The sequence below is a fragment of the Pristiophorus japonicus genome, chromosome 4, assembly GCF_044704955.1.
Source record: "Pristiophorus japonicus isolate sPriJap1 chromosome 4, sPriJap1.hap1, whole genome shotgun sequence".
Taxonomy (NCBI): Eukaryota; Metazoa; Chordata; class Chondrichthyes; family Pristiophoridae; genus Pristiophorus; species Pristiophorus japonicus.
Genome location: NC_091980.1, coordinates 156,333,033 through 156,358,306, shown reverse-complemented (window position 1 = coordinate 156,358,306; position 25,274 = coordinate 156,333,033). Strand labels below are relative to the sequence as shown.

The 25,274-nt window shown below is 46.6% G+C and overlaps 1 protein-coding gene across 3 annotated transcripts in view; it reads right to left on the bottom strand.

Annotated features, from left to right (window-relative positions):
- Positions 1-25,274, bottom strand: part of paplna (papilin a, proteoglycan-like sulfated glycoprotein) — a 279,507-nt gene that overhangs the window by 71,249 nt on the left and 182,984 nt on the right. For 2 of the 3 annotated variants that reach the window (XM_070878697.1, XM_070878699.1), the window contains exons 8-13: positions 25,013-25,185; positions 21,148-21,274; positions 16,030-16,156; positions 8,226-8,291; positions 5,618-5,825; positions 55-231 (exon numbers count right to left, since the gene is read on the bottom strand). In XM_070878697.1, coding sequence (XP_070734798.1) covers positions 55-231; positions 5,618-5,825; positions 8,226-8,291; positions 16,030-16,156; positions 21,148-21,274; positions 25,013-25,185 — 878 coding nt within the window. The remainder of the gene's footprint in view (positions 1-54; positions 232-5,617; positions 5,826-8,225; positions 8,292-16,029; positions 16,157-21,147; positions 21,275-25,012; positions 25,186-25,274) is intronic. The other variant, XM_070878698.1, reaches the window with a different exon arrangement.

The following is a 25,274-nucleotide window of genomic DNA, read 5'->3' as shown; positions in this document are numbered from 1 at the left end:
GGGGTGGGAGGAGGCTCGAGTGGAGCCACGCTGTCCGTTCGATGTGGGACTTACCGGGCCCCAGGCCCCAATATACCACGAGAAGACATCGCGGCAGATGTCACGCACACAGGCCTGGACGACTGATGGCTTCGTCTGAGGGGAACAGATAAAGTCTGGCAGCTGGCTTCCTGATCGCAACATGCAGGAGACGGACCTGGTCTGAATCCCCTCGCCGCACGACACGGAACACTGCAACAGCACGAGAGGCAGGGTCAGAGTTAACAATACACGCAACCAAGAAACCAGTGGTCGGCTACTAATAAATTCATCCATTAACTACAATGTTTGATTTTTTTTTAAAAAAGGAAAATAGGGTGAGGAGGTGACCAGTTACCCACCTTTCCTCCATATCCCTTGATACCTCATAAGGAGTGGGTGTTGTTTTAATAAATGCACATTGTTCAAGTACATTTGGGACTGATTGAACAGCTCATTGAAAGAGCCGGCACAGGCCCGATGGGCCAAATGGCCTCCTTCTCTGCTGTGAGATTCTTTGATTCTGATGTGTGGGGCGGGCTGCTAAGGGAGGCGTTGTACACCTCTCTTAGATCGCTAGGTCAGCTGAGCATGCGAAAATCCCGAGCTAAACAGCCGGCCTCGGAGCGCTAGTTCGTAGGCACACCCTACAGTACAACTGAGCTAGTCATTCCCAATGTTTATGTTAACCTTTTGTGATGAGGCTCAGAACCTCAATAATCTTTCTGATAGGTTTCTTTGCACGTGAATGATATTTTAAGTAAATTATATTCCTGGACCCTAAAATTCCTTTGTTCAATTATCACCCTCCTCCAAACGCTTCCCCATTTCGAATGTAGCCCCACCAGTTGTGGTTACACCCAAAGTGTACCCCATCATACTTTCTGTTAAACTGCACCTGCCAGTGTCAGCCGTCGCTCAGTGGGCAGCACTCTCGCCTCTGAGTCAGAAGGTCGTGGGTTCAAGTCCCACTCCAGGGACTTGAGCACATAATCCAGGCTGACACTCCAGTGCAGAGCTGAGGGAGTGCTGCACTCTCGGAGGTGCCATCGTTCGGGTGAGATGTTAAACCGTCTGCCTTCTCGGATGGACAGAAAAGATCCCACAGCACTAAGGTTGCCATGTCTGGTTGGACATATTCCTGGAGGTTGCATCACATGACCTCCTGCCTTCAACCACGCCCACACTCCCACCATTGGTCGTCCATCCCCACGACGCACCACCTCCCTATGGCCAATCGCAAAGCGAACAAACTTCGTTACCCAATTTGATGATTCTTGATGGTCAGTCAAACAGTCTTTTCTCCCATGTCCAATGTTTTTATAACTAATAGCCAAAACCAATCAAAGAAAATTTTAAAAAGCATTTTTTTTAACGCCCCTACGATTTCCCTCCCGGGTTGCTCACAGCAGTCTCCTAGAGATAAATCTTTCATTCCTGGAGAGTCCAGGGTAATCCTGGAGGGCTGGTAACCCATACAAAAAGTATACAAAAATTGCACAGATCCTGGAAAATGGGAGAGATACAAAGAGCAGCAACGGGTCACAAAACAGATAGTAAGAGCTACACAAAGGGAGTATGAAATAAACGTGCAGGGGATAGCAAAATCAATATACAGAACTTTTACAATTATATTCGGACAAAGAGGGTGATCAGTAACAATGTTGGTCCCTTAAAAGTTGAAAGTGGTGGTACTGTCAGTGATAATAAGGAAATGGTAGACATGTTGAATAATTACTTAGCGTTAGTGTTTACAGTAAAAGTAATCCCGAGAAAGTAATCAAGGATTCAATAAAATTCACCAAAAATAAAATAACAGTAATGAAGAAAATAATGGGACTAAAGAGCGACAAATCCCCAGGCCCTGGTGGTTTCCATCCCAAGGGTTTAAAGGAAGTATGTGAGCACATTGCAGATGCACGAACTATAATCTTCCAAAGTTCTCTCGATTCAGGAACCGCTCCTTTATATTGGAAAATTGTGCATGTCGTTCCACTATTTGAGAAAGATGAGAGAAGGAAACCCTGGAATTATAGACCAGTTAGCCTAGCATCTTGTTGGGAAATTGCTAGAGTCTATAACTAAGAATAGGGTGACTGAACACCTTGAAAACTTTCAGTTGATCAGAGAGAGCCAGCATGGATTGGTGAAAGATAGGTCATGCCTGACAAACCTGATTTAATTTTTTGATAATAATTTGTTGACTAGAGTAGTGGACAGGGCAATGTCTATGGATGTTACTTATCTGGACTTCCAGAAGGCATTTGATAAAATCCCACAAAAGAGATTATTAACTAAGGTAGAAGCCCATGGTATTGAGGGCAAATTATTAACGTGGTTGGGAATTTGGCTGAGTAGCAGGAAACAGAGAGCAGGTATAATGGGTAGGTACTCAAATTATCAGGATAGAAACATAGAACATAGAAAATAGGTGCAGGAGTAGGCCATTCGGCCTTTCAAGCCTGCACCATGATTCAATATCATGGCTGATCATCACCTCAGTACCCCTTTCCTGCTTTCTCTCCATACCCCTTGATCACTTTAGCCATAAGAGCCATATCCAACTCCCTCTTGAACATATTCAATGAACTGGCCTCAACAACTCTCTGCGGTAGGGAATTCCACGGGTTAACAACTCTCTAAGTGAAGAAGTTTCTCCTCATCTCGGTCCTAAATGGCTTACCCCTTGTCCCCTGGTTCTGGACTTCCCCAACATCGGGAACATTCTTCCTGCATCTAACCTGTCCAGTCCCGTCAGAATTTTATGTTTCTATGAAATCCCCTTTCATCCTTCTAAACTCCAGTGAATACAGGTTCAGTCGATCCAGTCTCTCCTCATATGTCAGTCCTGCCATCCCGGGAATCAGTCTGGTGAACCTTCGCCACACTCCCTCAATAGCAAGAACGTCCTTCCTCAGATTAAGAGACCAAAACTGAACACAATATTCCAGGTGAGGCCTCACTAAGGCCCTGTACAACTGCAGTAAGACCTCCCTGCTCCTATACTCAAATCCCCTAGCCATGGAGGCCAACATACCATTTGCCTTCTTCACCGCCTGCTGCACCTGCATGCCAACTTTCAATGACTGATGTACCATGACACCCAGGTCTCGTTGCACCTCCCCTTTTCCTAATCTGCCGCCATTGAGATAATATTCTGCCTTCGTGTTTTTTCCCCCAAAGTGGATAACCTCACATTTATGCACATTATACTGCATCTGCCATGCATTTGCCCACTCACCTAACCTGTCCAAGTCACCCTGCAGCCTCTTCGCGTCCTCCTCACAGCTCACACCGCCACCCAGCTTAGTGTCATCTGCAAACTTTAGAGATATTACACTCAATTCCTTCATCTAAATCATTAATGTATATTGTAAATAGCTGGAGTCCCAGCACTGAGCCCTGCGGTACCCCACTAGGCACTGCCTGCCATTCTGAAAAGGACCCATTTATCCAGACTCTCTGCTTCCTGTCTGCCAACGAGTTCTCTATCCACTTCAGTACATTACCCCCAATACCATGTCCTTTAATTTTGCACACCAATCTCTTGTATGGGACCTTGTCAAAAGCCTTCTGAAAGTTCAAATACACCACATCCACTGGATATGATTAATGCTGTCCCGTAGGGATCAGTGTTGGGACTTCAACTATTCACAATACTTATTATCGATTTAAATGATGGTATAGAAAATCATATATCCAAATTTGCCGATGACACAAAGATAAGCGACATTGTAGATGGAAGCATAAAATTACACAGGGATATCGACAGATTAAGTGAATGGGCAATACTGTGGCAAATGGATTTCAATGTAGGCAAATGTGAGGTCATCCAATTTGGACCCCAAAAGGATAGAACAAGGTACTTTCTAAATGGTGAAAAGTTAAAAAACAGTGGAGGTCCAAAGGGACTTGGGGGGTCCAGGTACATTGACCATTAAAATGTCAGGGACAGGTACAGAAAATAATCAAAAGGCTAATGGAATGCTGGTCTTTATATCTAGAGGACTAGAATACCAGGGGGCTATACAGCTATACAAAGCCCTGGTTAGACCACACCTGGAGTACTGTGAGCAGTTCTGGGTACCACATCTCAGGAAGGATATATAGGGAGTGCAGTGTAGGTTTACAGAATGATATCCGGACTTCAAGGGTAAGTTATCAGGAGGGACTACACTAATTGGAGTTGTATGCCTAGTATTTAGAAAGTTAAGGGGTGATCTGATCAAAGTTTTCAGGATATGAAGGAGAACAGATAGGGGAGATAGAGGGAAACTATTTCTGCTGGTTGGGGAGTCTAGGACTAGGGGGCATAGTCTAAACATTACAGCCAGACCTCTCAGAAGTGAGGTTAGGAAACACATCTACACACAAAGGGTGGTCGAAGTTTGGAACTCTCTTCCACAGACTGCGATTGATGCTGGATCAATTGTTAATTTTAAATCGGAGATTGATAGCTTTTTGTTAAACTAAAGGTATTGAGGGATATGGGTCAAAGTCAGGTATATGGAGTTAGGTCACAGATCAGGCATTATCTCATTTACTGGCGGAACAGGCTCGAGGGGCTCAATGGCCTCCTCCTGTTCCTATGTTCCAACATGGCACCATTTTGAAGAGCAGGGGAGTTATCCCCGGTGTCCTAGCCAATATTTATCCCTCAAACAACATCACTAAAACAGATTATTTGATCATTATGACATTGTTGTTTGTGGGAACTTGCTAATTGGCTACCACATTTCCTACATTACAACAGTGACTACACTCCAAAAGTACTTCATTGGCTGTAAAGTGCTTTGGGACGTCCTGAGGCACTAGAGAAATGCAAGTTCTGACTTTCTTCAAACCTGCCATTCTGGACCACGGGAAGATAGGTTAGCAGAGTGACCATGGGCTAGTTTATGACCCCTACTGCAATGTGTTTGCTTCATGGGTTATTTGTTTAAGAATTCATAGCAACACATTGCTATTAAGAACTAGTTGGTTTATTAACAAAGGTTTAACAATCACACGACACATTACCAGTTCATCCACCAGGCTCACAACCACCTGCCTCATCGTGGATCCCCAGAACCCAACTGGCTGGGGTTTTATTGAGTCTTGTGAACATCACGTGACTGGCTAAGCCACTCCCAACTCAACAGCTCTACAACTATTTTAGATAGAACTTTAAAATCAAGTACCCCCTTTTAGTAAGGGCATTAGAACCCACAAATTTCCAAATCAGCTGGGAACTTTGCCAAATTAAATTAAAATTCTGTTGCCGGGGGTGATGATGCACTCCAGTCCCTCTGGTGCCCACCTCTCATGGAAGGCCGCGAGCGTACCAGTGAACACCGCGTGCTCCATCTCCAGGGACACCCTGGCTCGGATGCAGCCGCGAAAGAGAGGCAGGCAGTCGGGCTGAATGACCCCCTCGATCGCCCGCTGCCTGGACCAGTTGATGGCCACCTTGGCCAGACCCAGGAGCAGGGCCACGAGGAGGCCTTCCGATCTGCTTGCTCCCCCCACCTCCCTGCTCCCCGCACCAGGTGCCCAAAGATCAGAAGCGTGGGACCAACAAACCCGTGAGCATGCTCACCGCTGCACACATTATACCTACCTCAGACCAAAGCCCGGAGTTCCACGCGGCACACTGGAGCAGGTTGCAGACCTGCCGGTTGGGCGGTTTCATCGTGACTGCAGCACATTCGGAATCGTCGCGGACTGCCTCCCCTCGGCTCCCCTCTGACAGGGTGCAGAACACCGACCTGGTCTGCACACCTCCCCCACACGTCACCGAGCACGTGCTCCACTCCCCCGTCTTCCAGCTGATTGGTCAATCCAAAATTAAGGTCAACATCGACAAACAGGTTAATGACTAATCAGAATTCTCCACAATACTCTTCATTAATTAAACTCCCCCACCCCTCCCCCCAAAAAACATTCCTGATGTGAGGAATTTACTCATCATCATAGGCAGTCCCTTGGAATCGAGGAAGACTTGCTTCCACTCTTAAAATGAGTTCTTAGGTGGCTGAACAATCCAATACGAGAACCACAGTCCCTGTCACAGGTGGGACAGATAGAGGTTGAGGGACGGGGAGGGTAGGACTGGTTTGCCGCATGCTCTTTCCGCTGCCTGCGCTTGATTTCTGCATTCTCTCGGTGATGAGACTCGAGGTGCTCAGCAACCTCCCAGATGCACTTCCTCCACTTAGGGCAGTCTTGGGCCAGGTGTTGGTGGGGATGTTGCACTTTATCAAGGAGGCTTTGAGGGTGTCCATGTAATATTTCCTCTGCCCACCTTTGGCTGGTTTGCCGTGAAGGAGTTCCGAGTAGAGCGCTTGCTTTGGGAGTCTCATGTCTGGCATGCGGACAATGTGGCTTGCCCAGCGGTCCAGCGGAGCAGAGGAATTTATATACTTGTACAGACCACGGTTTAGTACAGGACAATCACTAATTGTGGGATAACATGGAGGGTCAGACGGTCCTGTACATTATGGTGCAGAGGGGATAGGACAATATGCAGAAGATTGAGAGCAAATGACAGACATGGTGCAAGATATGGACAAAAGTTATTAACATTCTATGTAATTCTATGAAGAGGTTGGCGTGCTTTTCTCTAGAAAAAGGACTGAGAGGTGACCTGATAGAGGTAGTTAAGATTATGAAGTGGTTTGATCGGGAAGACATAGAGATGATGTTTCCACTTGAGGGGAGACGAACATTAGGGGCCATAAATATGAGAGAGTCACAAATAAATCCAATGGGGAATTCAGGAGAAAGTTCATTACCCAGAGAGTGGTGAGAATGTGGAACTTGCTACCACAGAGTGGTTGAGGTGAATAGTATCGATGCATTTAAGGGGAAGCTGGATAAACACATGAGGAAGAAAGGAATAGAAGGGCATGTTGATGGGGTGAGAGGAAGAGGGGTGGGAGGAGGCTCGTGTGGAGCATAAACACCAAATGGTCTGTTTCTGTGCTGTACATTCTATATAAAATTAAATTGGCACTTAAAACCAGGGAAATGGTGAGTGTTACAGATGTTCCCACATGTTCCCATGGCCTACATCTAACCTTCTGTTACAGGATAAACACCGGGCAGGGTGATGAGGAACTGATAACCTCCCGCTGTCAATGAACTATAATTATAGTCCACAAACCAAGTGAAATTACACAGCTCTGGCATTCCGATCATCTGGTTCAAAGTAAAGAGCAAGGACATGGAGATAGGGGCGGGACTTCAGGCACAGAATCTCCACAAATAACATCTCAGCAAAATACACAATGAAACGATGCTCAGGGGAATCACAACTCTTTGGAAACGCAGAGCTGGGAAATTAAATGGCGACATTCATGTACAAAACCATTTTGAATTTAGTGATTGGAAGAAAATGAGAGGCTAAGATATATTTATGAGGTAGAAATCCATGCACACAGACAAACACTCACACTCACACTCTCTTACACACACTCACTCTCACACACACTCACTCACTCACACCTCCCATGGAATTGCTGACGGCGAGCTAGCGGCGGTACTGAGGTCAAGAAGAGGCGGGGCTGAGCATCCTGTGATTTGACAGGCAAGCGGAGGAGGGAATCCTTAAATGTGGCAGCACCGGGGAATGTTTGGAGCGGTGCAGTGGGGCAGAAGAAGGAAAGAAAGAATGCCGGATTTATTTCGTTTAGATACATTTAAGATTCTTAAATTGTCTCGATAATTCGCTGCTGGATTACAGAAGAGAATTCTCGTGTTGGTTGAAAAGTTTAAATATGTCTAAACAGACCCTCCACTGGCTTGTGGGAACACACTTCCAGGATGACTGCCAACTCCTTTGAAGGAGTTTGTCAGTGAGCAGAGTACAGGCTGGTAATAAATCGCTGACTGATCACAAGGCAGGAAAACCCTTGTGACTCACCTAATGCATGCTTCTGCGAAAACACAAATTGCACCCTGAAATGCAAGGACAGACACCATACCCTAAACCCACAGTGCAAGCGACTGCTATCACCTCGATCACAAGACAGCACACCAGGGAGCCCCACAAGCTGCCTCTCTGCCCCTCCCAGGCTCCAAGCAAGCTCTATCTCCACTACAAAGCACACACCACCTTTTAGATAAACTCTACCAAGCAAAAGAAAATGGCAATTAAGAACCGCTTTGCCCCCTCTGATTTAATCACCTTGCCAGCGCACCCATCCCAGAGCAGTTGCCGAGGTTACCTGTGAACTTCCGACATCAGACATTGCTTCCAAGTCCATGCACGTGGTCGATTTAGGAATGAAATCCTTATACATGGAACAAATTTATTATTTTTTTTTAAAAAGCTTTGATAATATTTGGCTCAATTCCAATATATGATTCATAGAATGTTGATCTATTGACATGTGTTTAAACACCGCATCGAAGCAGGAATAGGCCACACAGCCCTGGAGCCTGATCCACCAGTCAATTAAATCGAGCCCCCGATGCTTAGTCCCTCCTGTGTCTCATCTACATGCGGCCCCTCGGCGACATCACCCGAAAACACATTGGCCCAGAAATTCTGGCCTCCCCGGGTCCGTATGGAGTGGGTACAGAGTAGGTACGGAGCGCAATGTGCATGCGCTGAAAACCAGCTTTTCCGATCTGTCAAACTGGAGCTCGACAGATCCTCCGCACCTCCACAGTCAGGACATTCGCATGGGCAAGATTGTGGGATTTACCCATATCTTGCCCAGCGGATGTCCTGAAAACTCTTGCGCATAGCCTACTTTTACAGTTTTAAAATAGACTTAAAACATAAAAAATTAAATTAAAAAACCTATTTTATTTTTTAAAACCCTGCCCACTACGTTAAATTTATTTTAAAGCATAATTAAAAAAACTTTTTTAAAAATCGGAAAAATATATATTTTTAATAATACATAAATAACTTTAATTTAAATTAATGTTAAATATGTAGTGTTTTTTTCTATTTTTTAATTAATGTTTTGTGTTGGGGGGGGGGGGGTTCTCATTCTTAGCGAGTTCCCATTATTATGAATGAGAACATACTTTACCTGATTGGCTGCCCAGAGCCATGTGACTGCAGCTCCAGGCCTGCGCACGTCCTGATGCGCAGTCAGTGGAGGCCTCAGGACCGGGAACTCGTGTGGGTGCAGCAGGAACAGGTAGGTGCGCATCTTTTTTCTAGAATCCAGTCGAACGCCCGCGAGAAGGAGAAACCAGGATTTCTGGGCCAATAGGTTCCATATGTACACAGGCGACCCAGTCCCACCTCACTAGCAACTTCGTCAACCCCTCCTCTCTCTCTAAATTGTTACACTATTGTTTGTCCCACATCCACTATTGGATGAGCAGAAATTTCTTCCATTGGGAAGACTGAAGCCATTGTCTTTGGTCCCCGCCACAAACGTCGTTCCCTCGCCACCGATTCCAATCCCTCTCCATTGTCCACTGTTCTGAAGCTACCAGACTGTTTGTAACCTTGACATCCTATTTGATCCTGAGATGAGCTTCCGACCCCAGATCCGCTCCATCACAATGACCACCTACTTCCACATCCATAGCATCGCTCAACTCCGCCCTGCTTCAGCTTATCTGCTGCTGAAACCTTCATCCAAGCCTTTCTTACCTCTAGACCAACTATTCCAATGCTCTTCTGGCTGGTCTCCCATCTACCACTCTCGATACACTTCAGCCATTGCCTGGTTCCATTCTGATCTATTGAATCGTAGCTGGAGAATGCCCTGCAATGTCTTCTCTTCCCGCTCCCGCGTCGTTACCTCTGGTGTCCTCCCCAAAGATTTATCCTTCACCCCCTCCTATTTCTCATCTATATGCTGCCCCTCGGTGACATCATCCAAAAACACATCATCAGGTTCCAAATGTACACCGACAACACTAAGCTCTACCTCACCTCCCTTCTCCACCCCTCCACTGTCTCTGATTTGTCAGACTGCTTGTCCGACATCCAGTACTGGATGAGCAGAAACTTTCTCCAGTTAAATATTGGGAGTTCCTGCCACAAACTGCGTTTCCTGACCACCGACTGTATCCCTCTCCCTGGCAACTGTCTGAAGCTGAACCAGACTGGTTGCAACCTTGGTGTTGTATTTGACCTCAAGATGAGCTTCTGAACACATAGCCGCTCCATCACCAAGACCTCTGTAACATCACTTCCACCTCCGTAACATGACCCGTCTCCACCCCTGCCTCAGCTCATCTGTTGCTGAAACACTGGTCACCTCCAGACTCAACTATTCCAATGCTCTGCTGGCCAGCCTGCCATCTTCCACCCTTATTAAACTTAAGCTCATCCAAAACTCGTATCATAAAAACATAAGGATTAGGAGAAGGAGTAGGCCATTCGGCCCCTCGATCATGGCTGATCTTCTGCCTCAACTCTACTTTCTTGCACTGTCCCCATATCCCTTAATTCCCTTAATATCCAAAAAATCTATCGATCTCTGTCTTGAATATCTTCTTCTTAGGCGGACCCTCATATCGAGGATGACTTGCTTCCACCAAAAAAGCATGAGTTCACAGTTGTTTCAATGAAGGACCTAATATTCCAGGTTCCCGAACTACATCCTGAAGGGTGGAAGATGCCTGTGCGTGGATTTTTTTAACATGTGGTGGCCGTTGCACACCACACGGGCTTGACAGAGCTAGGTCTTGGTCCAGCGGCAAGGGTTAACCAGGACTGGAGACCAGTTCTACTGCACGGACCTAGTGCGCACACATATCGCAGTGTGGGCTGGCCCTCGCCTCTTCTAGGCCCCGAACTCACGCCTCTCCTGGGTCTCTCCTGGGTCGCTCTACAATCTCTCGCCGCTCCTTCGCCCCGACCTCGCCGCTCCTCTGTTGCTTGCCCCCTCTCCTGCTGTACCTGCCCACGCTCCAATCAGCGCCCTGGATTTTGGTGGCGTCCAATCCAGTCGCCCTTCTCCAAGTCATCACCCTTCTGCACCAGCTCGCGCTGCTCACTGAAGTGGCCTCCATGCTGCTCCCAGGCCACTGCATCTCCGCTCGTTTTATGGCCCCGACCTGCGGCTGGTGGTCTCTCATCTTGAATATACTCACAGACTGAGCCTCCACAGTCCTCTGGGGCAGAAAATTCCAAAGATTCACCACCCTCTGAGTGAAGAAATTTCTCATCTTCTCAGTCCTAAATGGCCAGCCCCTTATTCAGAGACTGTGACCCCTGGTTCTGGACTCCCCACTAGTTACAGCCTGCCAATCCCAAAAATGATCCTCTGTTTTCTGTCCATTAACCAATCCTCAATCCATATTATCCCCAATCTCATGAGCCCTAATTTTGTTTCATAACCTCTTGTGTGGCACCCTATCGAATGCCTTCTGGAATTCCAAATACGCTACATCCACTGGTTCCCCCTTATCTATTCTACTAGTTACAACCTCAAAAATCTCAACAGATTTGTCAAACATGATTTCCCTTTCTTAAATCCATGTTGACTCTGCCCAATCATATTATTATTTTCTAAATGCCCTGTTACCATGTCTTAACAATATATGTTAATATTTTCCCCATTACTGATGTCAGGCTAACTGGTCTGTAGTTCCCCATTTTCTCTCCCTCCTTTCTTAAATAACGGGGTTACATTAGCTACTTTCCAATCTGCGGGAACCACTCTAGAATCTATGGAATTTTGGAAGATGACGACCAATGCATTCACTATCTCTATAGCCACCTCTTTCAAAACCCTAGGATGTAGGACATCGGGTCCAGAGGATTTATCGGCTTTCAGCCCCATTAATTTCTCCTGTACTATTTTTTTTAACTAATACTAATTTTTGTCAGTTCCTCATTCTCGCTAGACCCTTGTTCTCCACTATTTCCGGCAAGTTTTTTGTGTCTTTTTCCGTGAAGACAGACACAAGGTATTTGTTTAATTTCTCTGCTATTTCCTTATTCCCCCATTATAATTTCTTCTGTCTCAGCCTGTAAGGGGCTCACATTTACTTTTGCTAATCTTTTCCTTTTTACATACCTATAGAAGATTTTACCGTCTGTTTTTACGTCTCTCGCTAGTTTACTCTCATATTCTGTTTTCCTTTTGTTTATCAATTTCTTGGTCCTCCTTTTCTGAATTCTAAAATCCCCCCAATCCTCAGGAATACTGTTCTTTTTGGCAACAATATAAATACTATCTTTAACTTCTCTTGTTGGCCACGGTTGGACCACTTTTCCTGTGGGGTTTTTGTGCCTTAAAGGAATGTATGTTTGTTGTAAATTATGTATTAATTCTTTAAATGCTATCCATTTCATGTCTACCATCATACCTTTTAATGTATTTTCCCAATCTACCTTAGCCAACTCGCCCCTCATACCTATGTAGTTTGCTTTGTTTAGATTTACGACCCTAGTTTCAGATTTAACTAAATCACTTTCAAACTCAATATAAAATTCTATCACATTATCACTCTTCCCTAAAGGCACCTTTACTACAAGGTTATTAATTAACCCTTTCTCATTGCACAATACTAGATCTAAAATAGCTTGTTCCCTAGTTGGTTCCTCAACATACTGATCAAGAAAACCATCTTATATACACTCCATGAATTTGTCTTCTACACTATTACTGCATATTTGGTTTGCCTGGTTTATATGTAGATTAAAGCCCCCCATGATTATTGTATTACCCTTGTTACATGCAGCTCCAAGTCCCTGATTTATACTCTGCCCTACATTACTACGACTGTTTGGGGGCCTATAAACAACTCCCACCAATGTTTTCTGCCCCTTGCTGTTTCTTAGCTCCACCCAAACTGATTCTATGTCTTGATTTTCAGAACTAAAATCCTTTCACTCTACTGTCTTTATCCCATCCTTTATTTTCAGGGCTATCACTCCTCCTTTTCCATTTTGCCTATCTCTTCTAAAAGTTAAGTATCCTGGAATATTTAGTTTGCCACTTTGCAACCACGTCTCTATAATGGCTATTTGATCAAACCTATTAATTTCTATTCATCTATTTTGTTGCGAATGCTTTGCGCATAATATTGTGCCTTTAGCTTTGGCTTATTTCTATTTTTCCCTGATGTCACCATAGTCAGTGATGCCCTATTACCGTTGTTACTCTCTCTGTCCTGTCCTGACTCACTCTGCTTATTTTTACCCAAAACTCTGCTCTGCTCTAGAGCCTTGACATTTCTCTTGCTGCTTTTAAATTTACTCTTTCCTGACTCCTCCAACCTCCCTGCATTAGTTTAAAGCCCTGTCTACTGCCCTGGTTATTTGGTTCACCAGGACAAGGTTCCAGCCAGTCCCAACGGAACAGCTCCCTCTTTCCCCTGGTGCCAGTGCCCTATGAATTGAAACCCCTTCCTCCCACACCACTCTTTGAGCCACGCATTTAAACCTCTAATCTGTTTGCCCCAATGCCAATTTGCCTCTGGCTCGGGTAACGATCCAGAGATTATTACCTCTGAGGTTCTGCTTTTTAATTTGGATCCTAGCTCCACAAACTCCCTCAGCGGAACCTCATTCCTAGTTCTACCTATGTCATTGGTTCCTACATGGACCACAACAATTGGATCCTCCTCTTTCCACTCCAAGTTCTTCTCCAGCCGCGAGGAGATGTCTTTAACCTTGGCACCGGGCAGGCAACACAACCTTCGGAACTCCCTGTCGCGGCTGCAGAGAACAGTATCCCTGACTATACTGTCCCCTACCACTACCACATTCCTTCTTTACTCCCCCCACTTGGATGGCCCCCTGTACCACAGTACCATGGTCAGTTTGCCCATCCTCCCTGCAGTCCTTGTTCTCATCCCCACAGGCGACAAGTGCCTCGTACCTGTTGGACAGGGTCAAGGACTGAGGCTCCTCCAGCACTGCATCCTGGGTCCCCATACCTGTCTGACTCGCAGTCACACCCTCCTATCCCTGACCATTGACTAACTCTAAAGTATTGCTTAACCTAAGGGTTGTGACTGCCTCCTGGAGCAAAGTGTCCCAGTAACTCTCCCCCTCCCTGATGCATCGCAACGTCTGCAGCTCACACTCCAGTCGAAGTCCCTCGAGTTGCAGGCACTTACTGCAGATATGGTTGCTCGGGATCGCGATGCTCTCCACCAAATCCCACATGCTGCAGTTACCACATACCACCTGCCCTGCCATCTCTATCAACCTTATTTTATTTAGATAATTAGTTCGTTTTCATTCAAAAAATTATTTTTACTTTTAATTTGTAGTTTTAATTAGTTAATATAGTTTAAGTTATTAATTCAATAACGTTATAGTAGTTAATACTCTCCCAGCTCTGAATTTATTCCAATTACCTAACCTAGAGAGCAAAAGAGCTGTAATACTCACCAACTAATCACCTACTTGCTGTCCTATGACATTATTCCTTGTTTTTTATTTTTTAACTCGCCACTTAGCTCTCTTTTAGCCGCCGCTCCCACTCCTGCTCCTAACTCGCACTGAGTCCCGCTCACCCATCACCCCCTGTGCTCGCTGACCCATGTCCTAACTTGCAACAAGTCCCAGTCACCCATCACCCCCTGTGCTCGCTGACCTACATCAGCTCCCAGTCTGGCAATGCCTCAATTTTAAAATTCTCAGCCTTGTGTTTAAATCCCCCCATGGCCTTGTCCCTCCCTATCTGTGTAACCTTTTCCAGCCGTGCAACCCTCCAAGATCTCTGCGTTCCTCTAATTCTGGCCTCTTAAGCATTCTCGATTTCCTTCGCCCTACCATCTGTGGCCGTGCCTTTAGCTGCCTAGAATTCCCTCCCTAAACCTCTCCACCTCTCTCTACTTCCTTAAGATGATCCTTAAAATCTATCTCTTTGATCAAGCTTTTGGTCACCTGCCCTAACATCTCCTTATGTGGCTCCGTGTCAAATATTCTGTTTGAAAAGGCTTCTAAGAAGTGTCTTGGGACATTTTACTATGTTAAAGGTGCTATATATATATGCATGTAAGTTGTTGTTGTACATTATGGCTGATCTGTATCTTAACTCCATTTACCTGCCTTTGCTCCATACCCCTTGATACCCTTAGCCAACAAAAATCTATCGATCGCAGTTTTGAAAGCTCCAATTGACCCCAGCATCCAGAACCTTTTAGGGGGGGGGGGGGGGGAAAGAGTTCTAGCTTTTCACGACCCTTTGTGTGAGAAAATGCTTCCTGAATTCACCCCTGAACAGCCTGGCTCTAATTTTAAGTTTATGCCCCCATGTTCTGGACTCTCCCACCAGAGGAAATAATTTCTCTCTATCTACCCTCTCATTGGGGACAATATTTTAAACAACTCAGGGATCACTCCTCAAACTTCTAAACTTAAGTGAATACAAATCACGTTTATGCAACCTCTCCTTGTAATTTAACCCTTTACGTACTGTAGACATAATTATTTGCCATATTACCAGATAATATGCAATGTACCTTGTTGTTTGTTAATATTATTACCCAGGGAACCATTGGGAAGGGTTATTAGCCACTGAACCATTTGGGAGGGTTATTACCCACGGAACCATTGGGGAAGGTTATCACCCACGGAACCATTTGGGAGGGTTATTACCCAGGGATCCATTGGGGAGGGTTATTACCCAGGGAACCATTGTGGAGGGTTATTACTCAGGGAACCATTGGGGAAGGTTATTACCCACGGAACCATTGGGGAGGGTTATTATCCACGGAACCATTGGGGAGGGTTATTACCCAGGGATCCATTGGGGAGGGTTATTACCCAGAGATCCATTGGGGAAGGTTATTACCCAGGGAACCAATGGGGAGGGTTATTACCCAGGGAACCATTGGAGAGCGGTATTACCCACAAAACCATTGGGGAGGGTTATTACCCAGGGAACCATTGGGGAGGGTTATTATCCAGGGAACCATTGGGGAGGTTATTACCCAGGGAACCATTGGGGAGGGTTATTACCCAGGGAACCATTGGGGAGGGTTATTACCCAGGGAACCATTGGGGAGGGTTATTACCAGCTGACCAATGAGTGATGCTGTATATTCAGGTTGACTTACAATGCTGGGCCCAGGCTCGTGTTCACTCACCGTTTAGTCCGTGGGCAGGACTGAGGGTTGCAGGTTTTGTTGCTGTTTGGCCGAACTTGGCCTCTGCATAAATAATCGGGATAAGCCTCATTGTCGATGGTGCAGAACACAAGTCGTGTCTGGTACCCTGTGTAATAATAGAAAATTAAATAATTCTGGAGGCATGGCGGAGATGGAGGAAGGCAACTCGGGCCCCTCACAGCACCACAAGAGGTTCAACAAGGTTTCCTTACTCTATTATCACCCACAGCACTCAATACATTTACTGAGGTGGATAGAAATTTTAAAAAGGTACAGACCAATTTTCTATTCCCACATGTTGTGGGAAATAAGATGGCAGATGGTGTATTATGTGGGGAAATGTGAGATTATTTGATAGATGAATAGAAAAACAGAATATGTTTTAAATGTTGAAAAACTATTAAATGTTGGTGTTCAGAGAGATTTTGGTGTTCTCGTACAGGAAACACAGAAAGTTAGCATGCAGGTACAGCAGGCAATTGGGAAGGCAAATGGTATGTTGTCCTTTATTGCAAGGGGGTTGGAGTATGAGTAAGGAAGTCTTGCTACAATTGTACAGGGCCTAGGTGAGACCACACCTGGAGTACTGTGCACAGTTTTGATCTCCTTATCTGGGGAAATTTATATCTGCCTTAGAGGTGGTGGAACCAAGGTTCACTAGTTTGATCCCTGGCATGAGAGGGTTGTCCTATGAGAGATTGTGTAGAATGGGCCTATACTCTCTGGAGTTTAGAAGAATGAGAGGTGATCTCATTGAAACTTATAAGATTCTAAAGGGGATTGAGAGGGTAGATGCTGAGATGTTGAGAGGGTAGATGTTGTTTCCCCTGGCTGGAGTGTCTAGGACAAGGGGGCACAGTCTCAGGATAAGGGGTCAGCCATTTAACATAGAAACATAGAAACATAGAAAATAGGTGCAGGAGTAGGCCATTCGGCCCTTTGAGCCTGCACCGCCATTCAATGAGTTCATGGCTGAACATGCAACTTCAGTACCCCAATCCTGCTTTCTCGCCATACCCCTTGATCCCCCTAGTAGTAAGGACTACATTTAACTCCTTTTTGAATATATTTAGTGAATCGGCCTCAACAACTTTCTGTGGTAGAGAATTCCACAGGTTCACCACACTCTGGGTGAAGACGTTTCTCCTCATCTCGGTCATAATTGGCTTACCCCTTATCCTTAGACTGTGACTCCTGGTTCTGGACTTCCCCAACATTGGGAACTTTGGCCTCAAGTTTCGCCATGATTTGCTCCCGATTTTTAGGAGCAACTGGTGTAGAACGGAGTATCTTAGAAATCGTAATTCTCGCCATTTAGTTTGCTCCAGTTCTAGTCAGTTAGAACAGTTTCACTTTGGAACAGAATTTTTTTTTCAAAAGGGGGCGTGTCCGGCCACTTACGCCTGTTTTCAAAGTTTCGGCAGTGAAAACTTACTCCAAACTAACTTAGAATGGAGTAAGTGAAGATTTTTGTACGCTCGAAAAAACCTTGTCTGCACTTTAGAAAATCAGGCGTAGGTTACAAATCAGGCGTAGGGAATGGGGGTGGTTTAAAGGGAAGTTTACAAACATTAAACACTTCAGTTTTACAAATAAAGAGCCATCATCAATAATAAATGATAAAAACATCAATAAATCAACCAATAAATCAATCAAAAAAAATTAATAAGAAATAATTTGTTTTTCAAATAATCAATAAATAAAACATTTTCTACTTACCGACTGCAGCACCGGGAGCCCTCCAACAGCGTGCTGGGATCCCCCCCACCCCCCCCCCCCAGTGTGTCTCTGTCAGTGTCTCTATCTCTCTGTCTGTCTGTCTGTGTGTGTCTCTCATTCTCTGTCTGTCAGTGTCTGTGTTTCTGACAGCAAGGGGAGGGGGAAGATGGAAGTAGAGGGAGAGAGGGGGGAGCAGAGGGAGGGATAGGGGGGAGAAGGGGAGGGATAGGGGGAGAAGGGGAGGGGGGGAGAAGGAGAGGGGGGTAGAAGGGGAGGGGGGAGAAGGGGAGGGGGGAGAAGGGGAGGGGGGAGAAGGGGGAGGGGGGGAGAATGGGGAGGGGGAGAAGGGGGATGGGGGGAGAAGGGGGAGGGGGAGAAGGGGGAGGGGGAGTGAGAGGGAGGGAGGAGGTGGAGGGGAAGGAGATGGGGGGGAAGGAGATGGGGGGGGGAAAGGAGATGGGGTGGGGGGAAAGGAGATGGGGTGGGGGGAAAGGAGATGGCGGGGGGGAAAGGAGAAGGGGGAGGGAGGCTGAACGGGCCGGGCCTGAGACTTCGGGCAGGGCCCGTCCCCAGCACCAGATTTACAGGTAGGTGGCGTTGGGTCGGGTCGGGGGGAACGCGGGTCGGGGGGTTGGTTGGAGGGAGGTCGGTTCGGTTCGGGTCGGGGGGAGGGAGGGAGGGAGAGGGAGGTCAGGTCGGGGGGAGGGAGGTCAGGTCGGGGGGAGGGAGGTCAGGTCGGGTCCAGTCCGGGGGCGGGGGGAAGCGGGAGTCGGTGTCGGTGTCGGGGTCGGGTCCGGTCCGGGGGCGGGGGGGGGGGGTGGGGGGAAGCGGGAGTCGGGTCGGTGTCGGGTCCGGTCCAGTGGCGGGTGGGGGGGGAGCGAGAGTCGGGTCGGTGTCGGGTCCAGTCCGGAGGCGGGGGGCGGGAAGCGGGAGTCGAGTCGGGTCGGGAGGAAGCAGGAGCTGGGCGTGGGAGGAGCCTTATTCACGCAGCCCCAGTGAGGCCATTGGGCCAGGGCTAGGGGCTGCGTGCTTCGGGCCCCTCCCACACAGTTTTGGGCGCCTGGAGCTACTGCACTTGCGTGCCCACTGTAGCGCATGTGCAGAGCTCCCGGCACTGTTTTCAGCGCAGGGACCTGGCTCCGCCCCCTACAGCTCGTGCTGTGCTGCGCCCAGCTGCAAACGACCTGCAGGGAGCTGGAGAATCTGGAAGTTTTTTTTAGGCGCACTTTGTGGCGCGAAAAACGGGCGTCCAGGTTGGGACTGCGCCGTTCTAGGCGCGGCTCGAAACTTGGGCCCTTTCTTCCTGCATCTAACCTGTTTAAACCCGTCAGAATTTTAAACGTTTCTATGAGGTCCCCTCTCATTCTTTTGAACTCCAGTGAATACAAGCCCAGTTGATCCAATCTTTCTTGAAATGTCAGTCCCACCATCCCGGGAATCAGTCTGGTGAACCTTCGCTGCACTCCCTCAATAGCAAGAATGTCCTTCCTCAAGTTAGGAGACCAAAACTGTACACAATACTCCAGGTGTGGCCTGTGATGTTAAGACTGTGATGAGGGGGAATTTCTTCACTCAGAGGGTTGTGAATCTGTGGAATTCTCTGCCCCAGAGGGCTGTGGAAGCTGGGTCTCTGAATATATTCAAGGCTGAGATCGATAGATTTCTGGACTCTAGAGGAATCAAGGGACATGGAGATCGGACGGGAAAGTGGAGTTGAGGCCGATGATCAGCCATGATCTTATTGAGTGGAGCAGGCTCGAGGAGCCGAATGGCCTACTACTGCTCCTGTTTCTTATGTTAACTCCTGAATCATCTTAGTTCTTTAGGAAGCAGAAAGAGAAGGAACTTGTATTTATAGAAACATCATTCACATTTATATAATGTCCCAAAGGCACTCTCTTTCTTTTCTTCAAATCCATTTCAAAGAAGGAAAAATCGCACACACAAAACTGCTTAATTCAGCAAAATAAAATCTTCCGCTGCAACTATAGTCTGCAGAGAGAAAAATAAGCAACTCAGAGGCCAGGAAATCTTTCGATTTCTTGCTGTAAATTCCTGGCACCCGACGAGCTCTGATAACTGAATTGAATGTTGATCGAGTCGGAGTAATCTTCAGCAGGGATGAACCATACCAGTCAAAAAAAAAACGTTCAACTCACTGGGAGTAAACCCGTGCCTGGAGACTTTGCTGGGAGATTGTGCTGTGTTTATTTTGTCGGAGCGGAGTGATAGAACGGAGCGCAGTGGCCCTGTGAAATCCGCCCTTTCACTATGAGCCAATTCTGTAGCACCAAAGTTTGGCTCTTTGCTCCTGGCCTTCCTGGATGACTGGAGAAACTGTATCATTGCCGCAGTGCCAGTGTGTTCTAGTTGGTCTGAGCCAGAAGATCGTGGGTTCAAGGCCCACCTCAGGACCTAACTACTCAATCCTGAAGCGCCTCTTTGGCCAAGTGTTTGGTCACCTGTCCTAATGGGCCTGAAATCGCGGCCTCTCTGGGTGTACGATGTGCGCATGCACCTATAGACACCCCATAAGTTCCGGGTTCAGGCACGCACTCCGAATGTGTCTAAACCTGGTACTTGTGATCTGTCAATATTTCTTTTAACAGGTCACATGCAGCCCCGGGAGAAGGGCCTTCGCGGGCAGAGATTTGGGCTATTTGCCCAACTCCTGTCCAGCTAATGTCCTCCAAACTCTACGTCTGGTAAAAGCAGACACACGGCCTGCGTTTACTAGTGTAAGAGTTTTAAAAGATAGAGAAATAAAATGTTATCAATAATTTTTATATTAAAAACCCTGTGCAATAAGGTAAGTTTATTTTTTACCCCTAATAAAACATATAAAAAAAAAAATCAAAAAAATAAATGTTTGCCTAAAACATTTAATTGAATTCCCATTTGAATTAGTTTTAAATATGTGAAGTGTTTTTCTTATTTATTGAAAAAGTTTGTGTTTTGGCGGGGTATCTCCGTACAAACGGAACGCACTATTGCTGTGAATGGGGATTGTCCATTTTCATTGGTTGCTCCAGCCCATGTGATCACAGGCTGCACCGATGCTCCTGGGATACGTGGGCCCCCTACGCTGGGCTGCACATCAGGCCTTGGAGCAGAAGTCTTCGTTCCACCGGGACCACCAGGTACATTGATATTTTTATTGTGGTCAGAAGTCTCCGACCGCAATTTTTGGCCCATTATCTCGCGCTTGGTGTCAGATTTTGTATGATAATACTCCAGTCTTGGGATGTTTTACTGCATTAAAGGCGCGAGAAAAATGCAAGTTACTGCTCTTTGATTTTAGAAAATAAAGAGTTAAATTTAATGAAGACACTTTCACAAGAAGAAAAACAAGAGATTTGAAAACCTGGAGTTACTCACCACTCCCACACTCCTTGCTGCACAAACTCCAAGACCCAGTACTCCAGAAGTAACCTTGTGGTTGTCTCCTGTACCGGGACAGGTAATATTCATAGTCAACTCCTCGATTAGACTCCTGGCTAATGATCTGCAAACACACAGTTTATTTCATGTCAAGTCCGATGTTTTCCGTGCACGAAAACATACTGTAGATGAATACTTCCTCCTTCAATCCCCGCTGTTCTTGGGATCCTGACCTGACTGTGCCCATGTCAGAACATCAGGTCAGGCTCCCATGTCCCCAACAGTCCCACCCTGTCGACACAGACCCTTCAAGGCCCCTATGTGGAGAGGGGGCAGTCCAGGCTGCGGGCACTGGTAGCCCGAGAGGGACTGTGATTTTAACTCCAGGGCAGGAGTGCGGCCTAGTGAGCGACTTTAATTCCTGGGCCTCATTAACTATCCACTTCCCAATCCCGACCAAAATGGCCAGGAAGCAGGAGGCCATCGCAGGGTACCCAAGGGCACGGAGGGAGACGGGGCAGGGTAAACCGGGCGGCCAATCCGATTTGGTCAGTCAATGTTTCCACCCTGGGCAGGGTCAAGTTACAATGACCGCCCCCCACCCCCCTACCTCTCTCGTACCGAGGATAACTTGCTTCCACGCCAAAAAGTGATGTTTCAATGAAGGACCTAATATTCCAGATCCCGAAGTACATTTTGAAAGCTGGAAGATGCCTGTGCGTTGATTTTTTTAATGTGTGGTGGTCATTGCACACCAGCCACCACACGGGCTCGAGAGAGCTAGGTCTTGGTCCAGTGGCAAAGATTATCCAAGACGACTGGAGATCAGCTCTGCTGCACAGACCTAGTGCGCACACATATCGCAGTGTAGGCTGGCCTGTGCTGCCCCTGGGCCCTGAACTCAGGCCTCTTCTGGGCCCCGATCACGTCGCTCTGCAAGCCCTCGCCGCTCCTTTGATCAGACACAGGACATAAGAACATAAGAAATAGGAGCAGGAGTAGGTCATTCGGCCCCTCGAGCCTGCTCCACCATTCAACAAGATCATGGCTGATCTGATCATGAACTGAACTCCACTTTCCTGCCCGCTCCCCATAGCCCTTTACTCGCTTATCGCTCAAAAATCTGTCTATCGCCGTCTTAAATATATTCAATGACCCAGCTTCCACAGCTGTCTGGGGCAGAGAATTCCATAGATTTACAACCCTCTGAGAAAAGAAATTCCTCCTTATCTCCGTTTTAAATGGGCAACCCCTTATTCTGAAACGATGCCACCCATCCTCTCTGGAGGGGAAACATCCTCTCTGCATCTACCCTGTCCAGTTCCCTCAGAATCTTAGGTTTCAATAGGACCCAGGCTGTTGATGACCAGAAGCTGAGCAGTGGCATATACTCAACCAGAAACAGACCATTCGGCCCAACTGGTCTGTGCTGGTGTTTATACACCACACGAGTCTCCGCCTGTCCCATCTGCCTCAACTCAACCTTTCACCAGATCTTTCTATTCCCTCTTCTCTCATGTACTCGTCTCATCATCATCATAGGCAGTCCCTCAGAATCGAGGAAGACTTAGTTCCACTCATGAAGTGAGTTCTTTGGTGGCTGAACAGTCCAATACGAGAGCCACAGTCTCTGTCACAGGTGGGACAGATAGTCATTAATGGAAGGGGTGGGTAGAACTGGTTTGCCGCACGCTCTTTCCGTTGCCTGTGCTTGGTTTCTGCATGGTCTCGGCGATGAGACTCGAAGTGCTCAGTGCTCCCGGATGCACTTCCTCCACTTAGAGTGGTCTTTGGCCAGGGACTCCCAGGTGTCAGTGGGGATGTTACACTTTGTCAGGGAGGCTTTGAAGGTGTCCTTGTAACGTTTCTGCTGCCCACCTTTGGCTCGTCTGCTGTGAAGGAGTTCCGAGTAGAGCGTTTGCTTTGGGAGTCTCGTGTCTGGCATGCGAACTATGTGGCCTGCCCAGTGGAGCTGATCAAGTGTGGTCAGTGCTTCAATGCTGGGGATGTTGGCCTGAATGAGGACACTAATGTTGATGTGACTGTCCTTCCAGGGGTTTAGTAGGATCTCGCGGCGGATCCTACAAATCCCCTGTACTCGTCTAGTTTTCTTTTGAAAGCATCCGAGTTATTTGCCTCAACCACATTCGAATGTAGCGAGTCCCACATTCTAATCACTCGGAGTAAAGAAATGTCTCTTTGCTTTCCTATTGGGTATTAGTAACTATCTTGTAATTACCAAGTAGTAGGAGAGAATTTTCATATTGGTTCTTTATTCATCAAAGCTGCCACATAATTAGCTTGTTTTTGGCTTTTAGTGTAATACATTTCTCCTGAACTCTCTTTTAAAGATTTCCCACTTGTAATGTATTTGCTTCATGGGTTCTTTGCTTAAGAATTCATAGCAACACATTGCTATTAAGAAATAGTTGGTTTATTAGCAAAGGTTTAACAATCACACGATACATTACCAGTTCATCCACCAGGCTCTCAACCACCTGTCTCATCGTGGATCCCCCAAATCCAACTGGCTGGGATTTTATTGAGTCTTGTGACCATCACATGACTGGCTAAGCCACTCACAATGCAACAGCTCTACAACTATTTTGTGAAAACTATAAATCAAATTCCCTCTTATTAAAGGGGCACTAATAGCGACAAATTAACAAATAAAACTTTTGAACAACTACGGTCATATCAAAATTTGGTTGCTGGGGGTGATGATGCACTCCAGTCCCTCCGGCGCCCACCTCTCGCAGAAGGCCACGAGCGTACCGGTGGACACCATTAACAACTCTACAATCCTGTGAGCAGACACACAGTGCATACATTACAGCACTTCTTTTCTGTCTCTTTGTTTTTGAAGATTTCTCCCAGTTTACCTTCTTTAGTTCCACCCTAATATGCTCATAATTTTCTCTGTTCAAATATGTAGCCTTGGTCTTTATCCTGCTTCTGTCACTCTCAATCCTAACCTTACTATGTTGTGATCGCTACTGCCAAGATACTCTCCTACTCTTACTTCTCCTATCTGCTCTGGTTCATTACCCTTTCCAAGATCCAGCGTGATTCTTTTCTTGTTGGACTTCTTACACACTGAATGAGAAAGGGGTCCTGTTTACACTGAATAAACTCAATATCTGTTGCTCCTTTTGGCAGTTTATATCAGAATCACAGAATCACAGAGTCATAGAAATTTACAGCACGGAAGGAGGCCATTTCAGCCCATCGTGTCCGCGCTGGCCGACCAAGAGCTATCCAGCCTAATCCCACTTTCCAGCTCTAGGTCCGTAGCCCTGTGGGTTACGGCACTTCAAGTGCACATCCAAGTACTTTTTAAATATGGTGAGGGTTTCTGCCTCTACCACCCTTTCAGGCAGTGAGTGCCAGACCCCCACCACCCCTCAACTCCTCTCTAAACCTCCTACCAATTATTTTCAATCTATGCTGCCTGGTTGTTGACCCCTCTACTAAGGGAAACAGGTCTTTCCTATTCACTTTATCCAGGCCCCTCATAATTTTATACATCTCAATAAGGTCTCCTCTCAGCCTCCTCTGTTCCAAAGAAAAAAAACCCAGCCTCTCCAATCTTTCCTCATAGTTAAAATTCTCCAGTCCAGGCAACATTTTCGTACCCTCTCTAGTGCAATCACATCTTTCCTGTTATGTGGTGACCAGAACTATTTGGGAGTCGTTGAAATCTTCCAGGATTCTTATTCTATGCCCGCTGCTCACCTCATAGACTTGCCTGCATACTCCTTCCTCCAATTCCCTCCCACTATTTGGTGATCTTTTAACCTAATCCATATAGATTCTGCATCTAGCGTACTGCTAGTTACATACTTTTTATATTGACACTGACCTCCAGTATCAAGGGTTCAGAGGTCGGGCCTCGACCATGAATGACCTCTGGGGCCAGGTCTCTCTCCGATCCCCTCTCGTAGTGAATGACGGTGTTGGCGATGTACAGGGCCCGGCTGAAGTCGATGGTCCAGTGACCATTCAGGTAATACTCACCTCTCACATTCTTGATTGCTGCAAATAGTCCAAAAAATAATGGTTATACTAAAACAATACATTGGTGGTAACAATAAAGGAATGGAGCGCTGTGTCAATGGGCCATG